The sequence below is a fragment of the Triticum aestivum genome, chromosome 1B, assembly GCF_018294505.1.
Source record: "Triticum aestivum cultivar Chinese Spring chromosome 1B, IWGSC CS RefSeq v2.1, whole genome shotgun sequence".
Taxonomy (NCBI): Eukaryota; Viridiplantae; Streptophyta; class Magnoliopsida; order Poales; family Poaceae; genus Triticum; species Triticum aestivum.
In genome coordinates, this window is record NC_057795.1 from 501,203,107 (window position 1) to 501,216,287 (window position 13,181).

At 44.8% G+C, this 13,181-nt stretch overlaps 1 protein-coding gene across 1 annotated transcript; it reads left to right on the plus strand.

Annotated features, from left to right (window-relative positions):
- Window positions 1–704: 704 nt before the first annotated feature.
- On the plus strand, window positions 705–1,837 carry LOC123093325 (protein GL2-INTERACTING REPRESSOR 2). The gene is made up of 2 exons (XM_044515261.1): window positions 705–920; window positions 1,077–1,837. The coding sequence occupies exons 1-2, from the start codon at window positions 794–796 to the stop codon at window positions 1,499–1,501; spliced, it is 552 nt and encodes a 183-aa protein (XP_044371196.1). The 5' UTR covers window positions 705–793; the 3' UTR covers window positions 1,502–1,837.
- Window positions 1,838–13,181: the final 11,344 nt, after the last annotated feature.

A 13,181-nucleotide genomic window follows, 5' to 3' on the forward strand; every position in this document is an offset into this window, starting at 1 on the left:
TACAATATTTACATGGAGACTAAATTACATGAAAAGCTAGATTACATCACTCAACTTAAGGTGGTAGGAAAGATACCCGTCTAATTAGTTCATCTCTATATCTACTCTTGATCCTTTGAACCAGCAAGGATATATATCATGAATGAAGGCACCTCACCACTTACTAAATCTGGGTCGCTCATTCGTGAAGACTCTTCCATTCCTGACTGTCCAAATATTCCAGCAAGCCATGAAAATCCGCTCACCGAAGAAAGGCTTGCCAAAGTCTCTTCTAGCAGCTTGCACAAATTTTCTCTAGTCCACACCATGTGACCAATCGATCTGTAAATAATAATCCAGAAAAATTTCTGATCTGTTCATCAACTATCATCGCAATAGATCAGAAACAGAAAGTTCCTCTGTAAGTGAAAGTTCCTCTGTGGCTCGATCAGAAATTACGGACCTTCCCAGACCTCTTAGCGAGGACTACGATTTAACCTAACACACATCGCCAACCACACAACTACAGGAATGAGAAGAGGGGCCTGACCTTTACTTGCAAAACCAAAACGGAGCTAGCATCGTGAGACGGAGGGGGGCGGGAGGGAAGCGACAGGGAGGGAATTTAAATGCTTCTGTTCAAGGCAATAAAGAACACCATCACCTCTCCACCTCGACGCAGCTTAGCTGTCCGGCGCCCTCATTATATATCGCCACGGGAGCTGCACCACCACCCCTCAAATACTCAGGCACAGGGCAGGGGGCTCTCACTTGGTCCGTGTCCTTCACCCCGGCAGCGCTAGCTAGTACGTGCATGCAAGTGCCCTTCCAAGCGCTCGCCTCCAAACCACCCTATCTCCACCTCCACCTCCACCCCACATTAGGTTGGTTTCGCGTACACGTTCCGTGTCACAGCTGGGTAGCTTCAACGTACTCCAAAGGTAATGTACCGCGCAGCAACGTCGGCTATTTAATTGCATCGCTAGATCATTAGTATAGCTAGGTTGATGGTGGAGTATTCTGTTGATGTTGTTTTATGTTTGAGATCGAGCGAGTGCATGACATGAGCTATATTTGGTGTGCATTGTGCACTGCAGTGGTGCTGTGCGGAGTTAGCTTGAAGATGAGCAGGAACAATGGCAAGGGGCCGAAGCTGGACCTGAGGCTGAGCTTCTCGCGGTCACGCGGCGGCGGCGGCGGAGGCGGAGGGGGTCCTTCGGCTGCGCCGCCGGGAGGCAGCAACTCGCCGAGGAGGATGTCTTCGTCGTCTTCTTCCTCGGCATCCCCGCCGAGCTCGTGCGTGTCTTCGGAGGGGAGCCCGGAGGCTGGCGGGGGCAGTGGTGGCTCGGCGATGATCCTCGCGGGCTGCCCCCGGTGCATGATGTACGTGATGCTGTCGCGGGAGGACCCCAAGTGCCCCAAGTGCCACAGCACTGTGCTCCTCGACTTCAACGATGTCGGCGCCGACCACCGCAACCCAGGGTTCGGCTCCGGCAAAGTCGGCAAGGGAAAGCGCGGCTGAACCGCCCGGCCGGGCTTCTTCGATCTAGATGCTTAGCCGTCGTGTCGTCGATCGCCTAGCTGCGATCGACGAGCTACTACCGTCCTCTTTCGTTTCTCTTCAATCGTGTGCGTGCGTGTTCGTTGGTGTTGGTGTGTGCGTGCGTGCGAGTTGGGTCAAGAAGAAAGGAATTATTCCGTAGACCCGTCCCTTCCATGGACTAGCTAGTGGGACGCCGGGGTGCCCATGGAACGGGTCTAGGTAATAATTTCATCTGTTGTGTGAGTCGTGACTGCGTGCGTTTGTAGTACGGGGCAGTACTGGCAAGGATTAAGATTTTGTCTCTGAGGTTTTATAGAAGGCAGTAATGCTCTTGTCTCGCCCCGTCCTTTGGCGCCAGGCACAGCCGTGAAGCTTGACGCGGCCGGGGCATAAATACGCTGCAGTGACGCATTTCATTTCATACGGACGAACGCCCTACGTCGAGCTATAGCTCTGGCTAGCTATGTCAGCTAGGCAGCTCATTCATTCTCGTTTAACTCGCGCACATGTCCTACGTACGCCGCATCGATCGAACATACGTACGTACGTACGCCTGCATGCGTAATAACCTTTTCTGAATACTGCATGGTTTTTGCATGACAAATGGTAGTACTACTACGTACTCAGAACACGGAAAGATCATCATGAGATTAACATGAATGAATGAAGACTCGGGCAGTCAAATCAAAGTTGAGAAAAGTCTTGTTTTCTAGAGACCATGCATGCACTAATAAAGCTCAGACAACTTTTCCTGCAAAATAAGTTTGCATGTTGCACGGTTCAGACTTCAGACCACACCACACCAGAGAGAAAGAAGCAAGGGAAGAGGCAGGCACGCATGGGAAGATACTGGGTGGTTAGGGTCATTCAAAGGGGAGACTATTGCGGATTAACTCGCTTTTAAACCCAGAATGAATGCACGAGTAATTGGAGACAGTTGTGCAATAACAAAGAGGGGCATCGATCGTGTCAGGGTGCCGATGCATCAAACCACACAGTTGATGCCAACCTTGTCGCTTCAATGCGTTGTTGCTGCAATGCAAGGAAGGCCAATTGATTCCTCACACAGCCAGCCACTAAATGTGCCCTCATTTCCTCTTCGTCTCAGCCTGCCCAGCTGTCTAGTACGCTAGCTTTCCACTGTACTCGCTACGCTCTACTGTGCGTACGTGCCTCTTCTGGACATAGAATCAAGGCACGCTGCGGCCGCTCCATCCCCTCGTACAGTCGCCGGCTTAATGCCGTCGAGAAATAAACAGTGCAACAGCCGCAGCAGCAAGAAGATTATGAAAATTACTGGCCACAGCACAGTGTGCATGCACCCCAACATAAATTAAGGCAGGCTTGATGGCCTCCCTTCTGAAAAGGACCTGTCCAACAGTGACCTGTGGAGAAGACGCTGGTCGATATCAAGCTAGCTGGCCACTTTTAGGCAGACGCGCGCAGGCAGGCAGAGGTGTTATGGTGGGCATTCAGCTGATGGTATCGCGGTCCGTGCAAAAGCTAGCGCCGGGCTAGTGTCAACTGCGTGCTTGCAGATCGAGTACATGTGTGCATGGTCGTGCATGTAGAGTAGTAAACCGCGGCAATGCATGCATGGCCATACATATCCATCCTTGTCAGGCAAATTAAACGGATCGACCAATCAATCGACCAACCACTCGATTTCGAAACCCCTCCTAGCTAAAAGACCAGCTCATAATCAACCCCGATCATCGCAATTGAAGGCCATATAGTGCCTAGAGAGAAGATACGTACGGACTACTAATAACTAATAAGTGCCCATGAATATGAGTTGTTGCTCCTTGGCCAGGGTCACAGCTCCGACTGAGCTGTTCTTCTTTCCATGCAAAGATGCAGCGAATCATGCGTCCAAATGTTTTGATCATCAGATGCTCAATCGACCAAGTACTCCGTTTGATGCTCGGTGCCGCCATTTAGAAGTACTTCAGCCATGAATGGAGATTGGTAGGAATCATAAGTTCACTGTTGTGCCTAGATGGAGGTAATAAACTAACTACTCCATTATACAAAGTGAGAAGGGCAGGTTGATTTCATGGCATGTAAGTATATATGCATGCACGGCACAAGAAACTTATTAAGGATGGTGCAGAAATTAAGCAGTGGGGGTGCTACCACAACTCAAAAGAACTGTCGTAGCTGGTACGCCAGTGTCAACAGCCTAGCTTGCAGATTTGTTGTGCAAATCGTATACCTAGCTATTACGAGGTCAATGGTCCATACGCATTTGATATAGCCAGCTAGCTGTACTACAAAGTACGTACTAGTACGTGGATCACTACTGGCAGACCGATCTCTGCCCGCCTGTTTTTATTTTTACTTTCATGAAATACAGCAAAAGCTTGGCCTTTTCGTTAATTGAGCAAGGAGTAAAGAGTATGTACAAGGCTGAAGCCAAAAAGAAGCAAACGTACTATTCTCCCGGAATGATCACCCCTAGTGTTTCGCTCTGGCAATACACCACATTCTAAACTCTCTCTTGGTATTGCCAAATACCATCGTAGGCAAGGACGCAAAATTTGGCATGCATTTCATGTAGCCAGCTAGCTGTACTACAAAGTACGTACTAGTACGTGGATCTCTACAGGCAGACCGATTTTGGCTTGCTTGTCCAATGCTTAAAACTTTGTGAAGCAAAAGTGTCGTGTGTACGACGATCTATGGGACCGGCAATGGCCCCTTTGCGATTCGACTGTGGGGATACACTCGTACAAAGAGCAGAATCAACCGACCACACAAGCGTTTACCCAGGTTCGGGCCGCCGTGAGGCGTAAAACCCTACTCCTGCTTTGTATACTGGATGTGTTTGAGCTAAGTACAAGGAGTGTAGCTTGCTGGTAAGGTGCGCGGGAAGTGCGGCTATGCGTGTAAATGAGCAAAGTGTCGACCTTTGCAGGTCATACCAGTAGATACTCTTCTCGAGATAGCAACTCCCCTATGTGACAATTCAGATGATAATCGTGAAGCAGTTGATCCTGAGGCAGAAAACTTGGACATGAACATCTATTCACAACAACATCCAGTAGCAAGGACAAACTGTTCGAAGGAGAAGAAGAGGCGAGGTGAGGGCGGACCTACTTTGGGGCATGGTTTAGAGAGTATTTTAGAAAGGACCGGATCTACAATGAAGGTTGGCTTCGTGGAGGGAGCAAACATGCCTATTAACCCTCTGCAAGCAGCAAAACTAGTTCACAGGTTGGTTTTGAAGTCAAACATCATTTGCCAATAAAAACCAAGGGGAAGGAGTACAGTGCAGAAGGGAATAAGCACATGCTTCCTGAAACATAATATTCAATAAAGGTCAGCCATCAAATGAATCTCTTTTGCATTTGTGCCATACCACATCTTTTTAACTTCACACCCTAAATGTTGTAACATGCATGTGTGTATAATGTCTGCAACTAATGTTTGAGTTTCCAAACAACACTCCATTGCCCAAAGGATTTTCCGACGCCGAGCAAGCAGCCGCATCCCCACCTAGCCACCGCCGCGCGTTCCCGTTCCAGTCCCGCCGCCGCCGTGCCCTAGCAACCCCACTGCCCACTGCGACCGTTCGCCTGAGCTCCGATGGTGAGGCGGCACGGTGATAAATCGCAGCCCATAGGAACCATCTGATATAGTTGGATGACAGGTACGTTTCTAATTGAAACCCTAGCAATTAGTATTAGTCGATTGAATGGGCGATTTAACTGTTGTTCGTTGAGTTGCTCCAGTTTCCAAACAATACTGACATTTATTTAGGATTGGACTCGTGATAGTGGCAGCTAGTGTGAACAAAAGAAAAACCTAGAAATTAGGATCCGTTCATATAGGAGCCCATATTAGATTCTGTGGTAATTTTGATCCTTATAATCGCTTTCATTTTTACAATTTTTATTTGCAAATTCCGTCTTTGGTTGATTGCTAGCTCTACCTGGATGGAAGAGTTTTGCGCCAGAGACGAGCAGTTGCTGGCCAAGTGCAACGAAATATGCTCCTGGTTTCCGAGCGTGGATTCTCTCGAATTGCACTCGCTGGGCCTGACCTTGGAAGTGACACCGGATGAATTGGAGCAGATGGTTCCTGAAGCCAAGGGGGCAATCACAATGGAGATTCTCCTCTGGGCAATGGTAGAGGCGATGGAGTCGCCGGATCCTCAACAGCAAGCTCACTGGTACGAGTATCTCTCCCACCTCTTGTCGCCGAATCCAGAGCCGGAAGGGCCGGTGAATTTGTGTATTATCGACATCATCGACGAGGAAATGGAAGAGGAGGATTCTGACGATGAGGAGGAGGAGGAAGATGAAGCTGACGACGAGGAGGAGGAGGAAGATAATTCTAATGAGGAGGAAGAGGATTCTAATGAGGAGCGGGCAGGAGGAGGATTTTGACGAGGAGCAGGAGCAGGATGCAGAAGACAACAACTGCCAGGGGGTTTGCAGATCATCACATAGGAGGAGGTTGGAGAAGAGGTGGGCTATCACGGGGGTGTGAAGATCATTGAAGATTGGTCCTTCTACGATGGGAGGATCGTTGGTGATGTCGATGGCTTTGATTTCCCCCTCCCAGAGGGAAGTATGCCCGGCGAAATCGCTCCGCTGGAGAGCAAAAAGTGCTCCTGCCCAAGTTCCGCCTCGAGAGGGCGGCGCTTTGTCCCGAAAGTCTTCTTCTATTTTTTTTCTAGGGCAAAAAGCTTCATATAGCAGAAGGACGGTACCGGAGGGCTGCTGTGGGATTCACAAGGCATCAGGGCGTGCCCAAGGGGGTGGGCGCGCCCTGTTGCCTTGCAAGCAGCAGGTGCCCCCTCTGGTGGTTCTTCGTTCCAGTTTCTTTTATATATTCAATAAAAAATCTTCATGAAGTTTCAGGTCATTTGAAGCTCCATGGAATAGTTATCTCTGTTGTAGCTCTTTTAGGCCCAGAATTCCAGCTGTCGACAATTTCCCTCTTCATGTAAATCTTGCAAATTAAGAGAAAAAAGGTATTAGAATTGCATCATAAAGTGAAATAATGACCAAAACCATTATAAATAACTGTATGAAAACATGATGCAAAATGGACGTAGCAGCGATGTTGACTCGTATGGTTGCTCCTTAAGTCGGTTGGAGCTCTTATTCCGCCACAAGAAAGCTAATTTATGGAGAGAGAAAATCGTGTTAAAATTTCAGCATGATTGGAGTTATGCATCTTCGACGATTTAAGAAATGGTGCTCACCCAGAAAACACAAGCGAAAATAGGAGACAAAATAGAGAGATCCAATCTAGGGGAGAGCTCCCTCTCTCCCAGAGGGCCAAGGAAGAAGAAGAAGGAGGGGCCCTTCCCCATCTCCTTCCGTGGCACCGAAGCACTATCGGGGACATCTCCTCCATCACCACACCATCAAATCCCTCTCCGTTCTCATGGTGATATGTGAGTAGTTCATCCTCAAGGCTGAGGGTATGTACTATGTACTAATAGCTATGTGTTCGATCTCTCTCTCTCTTTCTCATGTTCTTGATGAATTCAATTTTGATATATCATGAGATTTATTAATATAGTTGGATCTTATGATGCCCATCGCCCTTTATTCTTTTTTTGATGAATTTAGCATTGCTATTCAAAGTTTCTTTATGTTGGATTGAACACTTTGGATTTGAGATTATATGGATCATGTCTAGTAATTAACGTGCGAATACCCGAGGTGGCATTGGGGCACTCTTAGCATAAAAGTTGAATGATAAGTACCATATGGTGTTGTCATAGTACGATTGCTAGGACTATCAATGGCACTTTGTGGGTGGTTCAATAGATTAATATTGGAAAGACAACTTTGAGGTGGTTTGTTGTTAAGCACAACGCAATTTCATCCTACATTCTTCGATAGAAATAGAAACTTTGGAGTGATTATTTGCTGAAATTTCTGGGATTATCATGTGGTTTAATTATTTTAATGATCTTGAGAGTTATCACTAGTGAAAGTATGAACCCTAGACCTTGTTTCCAAGCATCGAGACACCGTTTTTACTCACTTTTGTTACATTCTAGCTTGTTGTTTTTCTTTGTTAAGATTACAAAACCTATTTCTATCAACCATATTACATGTCTATGATCATCGCTTCTCTGAACTAGTGCACCTATACAAGTGAGAATTGTAATATGTGTGTTGGGGATACAAGAGACCACTTGCATTTGACTGCAGGGTTGTTTTTGAGAGAACCACCTTTGGCCTACACCTCTTGTAGATTGATAAACCTTAGGTCATCCACTTGAGGGAAATTTGTTGTTGTCCTACAAAACTCTACGCTTGGTAGCCCAACAAAGTTTATAAGAATAAAGTTTCATAGTATACATCAAGCTATTTCTGGAGCTGTTGACGGGTAGGAGAGTGCTTGAATGTATCTTCTTTAGATCTTGCAATTGAATCTTGTAGTTTCTTATTTTATTCACTAGTTTGGAACACAAAAGGAAACAAAAAAGGTAATGAATTTGCGTGCATTACTTTATCTTTATTAAAAAAATCTTGAAATGATGAATCTGATAATTGCTACGAAGTATTAGAAGAAGAATTCAACAAAAGTTGTCATGTGAGTTTCTTGAATGTTAAGCATGATTGGAATGTTGTTGGTATGCATTCTGTGAATATCAGTTGTGCTAGTAATAAAAGTTGTAAGCTTCGGGATGGCATGTTTAATGAAGATGGTATGTTTAGTTCCCCCAACATTTGATGAGAAAAGTTATTATGATGAGAACATGCCTCCTATTTATGATGATTAAAATAATGATGATGAAGGAAATATGTCGTAGAGGCAATAATAAAGTTGTTATTTTATATTTCCTTATTTCATGATAAATGTTTATTATTCATGCTAGAATTGTATTAACAGGAAACTTGATACATGTGTAGATGCATAGACAAAATACTGTGTCCCTAGTAAGCCTCTACTAGACTAGGTCGTTGATCAAAGATGGTTAAGTTTCCTAACCATAGACATGTGTTGTCATTTGATAAATGGGATCACATCATTAGGAAAATGATGTGATGGACAAGACCCATTCGTTACCTTGCATTATGATCGTTTAGTTTTATTGTTATTGCTTTCTTCATGTCAAATACATATTCCTTCGACTATGAGATTATGCAACTCTCGGATACCGGAGGAATGCCTTGTGTGCTATCAAACGTCACAACGTAACTGGGTGATTATAAAGATGCTCTACGGGTATCTCCCAAGGTGTTTGTGCTTTGGCATAGATCGAGATTAGGATTTTTCACTCCAAGTATTGGAGTGGTATCTCTGGGCGCTCTTAGTAATAAACATCATAAGAAGCCTTGCAAGCAAAGTTACTAATGAGTTAGTTGCAGAATGATGTATTACGGAATGAGTAAAGAGACTTGCCGGTAATAAGATTGAGCTAGGTATGAAGATACCGACGATCGAATCTCGGGCAAATAACATACTGATGACAAAGGGAATAACGTATGTTGTCATAACGGTTTGACCAATAAAGATCTTCATAGAATATGTGGGAGCCAATATGAGCATCCAGGTTCTGCTATTAATTATTGACCGGAGAGGTGTCTCGGTCATGTCTACATAGTTCTCGAACTAGTAGGGTCCGCACGCTTAACGTTTGATGACGATATTGTATTATATGGGTTATGTAATTTTGTGACCGAATGTTTTTCAGAGTTCCGGATGAGACACGGACATGACGAGGAGTCTTGGAATGGTCGCGAGATAAAGATTGATATATAGGATGATAGTATTCGGACACTGGAAGTGTTCCAGAGTGTATCGGGTATTTATCGGAGTACCAGAGGGTTTACCGAGAACCCCGGGAAGAAGATATGGGCCATGTGGGCCATAAGAGGGGAGCACAACAGCCCACAAGGGGTGGACCCCCCTAGGCATGTGTCCAAATTGGAGAAGGAAAAAGGGGGGTCCCCCCCCTCCTTTCTCTCTTCCTCCTTTCCTTTCTTCTCTGGTGAAAAAAGGAAAGGGGGGCGCCACTTGGGGAAACCCCAAGTAGGATTTGGATCCTACTTGGGGCGCCCCCTGGCAGCCTCTCCTCCCCCCCCACCTATATATATGTGGGGAGGGGGCGCCTAGAACACATAACATCAATTGTTAGCCGTGTGCGGAGCCCTCCTCCACAGTTTACAACCCCGGTCATATTCTTGTGGTGCTTTGGCGAAGCCCTGCGCGGATCACATCACCATCACCATCACGACGTCGTCGTGTTGACGGAACTCATCTACTTCCTCGACATCTTGCTGGATCAATAGGACAAGGGACGTCATCGAGCTGAACGTGTGCAGAACTCGGAGGTGCCGTATGTTGGTCGGAGCTAGAAGAAGTTCGACTACATCAACCGCGTTGTCAAACGCTTCCACTTACGGTCTATGAGGGTACGTAGACACACTCTTCCCCTCTCGTTGCTATGCATATCCTAGATAGATCTTGCGTGAGCGTAGGAAATTTTTTGAAATTGCATGCTACGCTCCCCAACGGTGGTATCAGAGCCAGGATTATGCGTAGATGATATGCACGAGTAGAACACAAAGAGTTGTGGGCGGTGGTCATCATACTGCTTACCACCAATGTTTTATTTTTATTCGGCGATATTGTTGGATGAAGCGGCCCGGACCAACCTTACATGACCACGTTCATGAGACCGGTTCCACCGACAGACATGCAACTAGTTTTGCATAAAGGTGGCTGGCGGGTGTCTGTTTCTCCTACTTTAGTTGAATCGAATTTAACTGTGGTTGATCCTTGTTGAAGGTTAAAACAACAAACTTGATAAATCACCGTTGTGGTTTTTGTGCCGTAGGTAAGAAAGGTTCTTGCTAGAAGCCCGTAGCAGCCATGCAAAACTTGCAACAACAAAGTAGAGGACATCTAAGTTGTTTTTGCAGGGCAAGTTGTGATGTGATATGGTCAAGACATGATGTGATATACGTTGTTGTATGATATGATCATGTTTTGTAGAAGTTATCGGCAACCGACAGGAGCCTTATGGTTGTCTCTTTATTGTATGAAATACAAACGCCATGTAATTGCTTCACTTTATCACTATGCATTAGCGATAGTTGTAGAAGCAATAGTTGGCGAGATGAGCACGACGCAACGATGTAGATCAAGGTGTTGAGCCGGTGACAATGGAGATCACGACGATGCTTTGGAGATGGAGATCAAAAGCACAAGATGATGATGGCGATATCATGTCAGATATTTTGATTGCATGTGATGTTTATCTTTATGCATCTTATTTTTCTTAGTACGGCGGTAGCATTATAAGATGATCCCTTAACTAAATTTCAAGGTATAAGTGTTCTTCCTGAGTATGCACTGTTGCGATAGTTCGTCGTGCTAAGACACCACGTGATGATCGGGTGTGATAGGCTCTACATTCACAAACAACGGGTGCAAGACAGTTTTGCACATGCAGAATACTCGGGTTCAACTTGACGAGCCTAGCATGTACAGACATGGCCTCGGAACACTGGAGACCGAAAGGCCGAATGTGAATCATATAGTAGATATGATCAACATAGAGATGTTCACCTTTGATGACTACTCCATCTCATGTGATAATCGGACATGGTTTAGTTGATTTGGACCGCGTACCATTTAGATGACTTGAGGGATGTCTATCTAAGTGGGAGTTCTTAATTAATATGATTTATTGAACCTAATTTATCATGAACTTAGTCCTAATAGTGTTTGCATATCTATGTTGCAGATTAATAGCCCGTGCTACTATTCCCCTGAATTTTAATGCGTTCCTAGAGAAAGCTAAGTTGAAAGATGATTGTACCAACTACACGGACTAGGTCCATAACTTAAGGATTATCCTCGTTGCTGCACAGAAGAATTATGTCCTTGATGCACCGCTAGGTGAAAGGCCTGTTACAGGAGCAGATGTCGATGTTTTGAACGTCTCGCAAGCTCGATCTGATGACTACTCGATAGTTCAGTGTGCCCTGCTTTACAACTTATAATTGGGACTTCAAAGACGTTGTGAACGTCATGGAGCATATGAGATGTTCCAAGAGTTGACGTTAATATTTCAAGCAAATGCCCGAGTTGAGAGATATGAAGTCTCCAACAAGTTCCATAGCTGCAAGATGGAGGAGAATAGTTCTATTAGTGAACACATACTCAGAATGTCTGGATATCATAATCACTTGACTCAGCTGGGAGTTAATCTTCCAGATGATAGTGTTATTGACAAAGTTCTTCAATCACTGCCACCAAGCTACAAAGGCTTCGTGATGAACTATAATATGCAAGGACAGAGAATACAATTCCCGAGCTCTTTGCAATGGTCAAAGCTGCGGAGGTAGAAATCAAGAAGGAGCATCAAGTGTTGATGGTTAACAAGACCACTAGTTTCAAGAAAAAGGGCAAGGGAAAGCAGGAGAACTTCTAGAAGAATGGCAAGCAAGTTGCCACTCCCGGGAAGAAGCCCAAGGCTGGACCCAAGCCTAAAACTAAGTACTTCTACTGCAAAGGGACTGGTCACTGGAAGCGGAACTGCCCCAAGTATTTGGCAGATAAAAAGGATGGCAAAGTGAACAAAGGTATATTTGATATATATGTTATTGATGTGTACCTTAATAATGCTCGTAGTAGTGCATGGGTATTTGATACTGGTTCGGTTGCTCATATTTGTAACTCAAAACAGGAGCTACGGATTAAAAGAAGATTGGCTAAGGACGAGGTGACGATGCGCGTCAGGAATGGTTCCAAGGTCGATGTGATCGCCGTCGGCACACTACCTCTACATCTACCTTCGGGATTAGTTTTAGAACTGAATAATTTTTATTTGGTGCCAGCATTGAGCATGAAAATTATATCTGGATCTTGTTTAGTGCGATATGGTTATTCATTTAAATCAGAGAATAATGGTTGTTCTATTTATATGAGTAATATCTTTTATGGTCATGCACCCTTCAAGAGTGGTCTATTTGTGTTGAATCTCGATTGTGGTGATACACATATTCATAATGTTGATGCCAATAGATGCAAAGTTGATAATGATAGTGCAAGATATTTATGGCACTGCTGTTTAGGTCATATTGGTGTAAAGCGCATGAAGAAACTCCATGCAGATGGACTTTTTGAATCACTTGATTATGAATCATTTGATAGTTGCGAACCATGCCTCATGGGCAAGATGACTAAAACTCCGTTCTCCGGAACAATGGAGCGAGCCAATGACTTATTGGAAATAATACATATAGATGTATGCGGTCCGATGAGTGTTAAGGCACGCGGAGGGTATCGTTATTTTCTAACCTTCACAGATGATTTGAGAAGATATGGGTATATCTAAATGAAATACAAGTTTGAAACATTTGAAAAGTTCAAAGAATTTCAGAGAGAAGTGGAGAATCATAGGAACAAGAAAATAAAATTTCTACGATCTGATCACGGAGGCGAATATTTGAGTTACAAGTTTGGCCTTCATTTAAAACAATGTGGAATAGTTTCACAACTCACGCCACCTGGAACACCACAGCGTAATGGTGTGTCCAAACGTCGTAACCATACTTTATTAGATATGGTGCGATCTATGATGTCTCTTACTGATTTGCCACTATCGTTTTGGGGTTATGCATTAAAGACATCTGCATTCATGTTAAATAGGGCACCTTCTAAATCCGTTGAG

Coding starts and splice junctions, on each gene's coding strand:
- LOC123093325 (XM_044515261.1), top strand. CDS start 794: ATGCAAGTGCCCTTCCAAGCGCTCGCCTCCAAACCACCCTATCTCCAC. Junction 921..1,076: donor AGCTTCAACGTACTCCAAAG/GTAATGTACCGC, acceptor TGTGCACTGCAG/TGGTGCTGTGCGGAGTTAGC.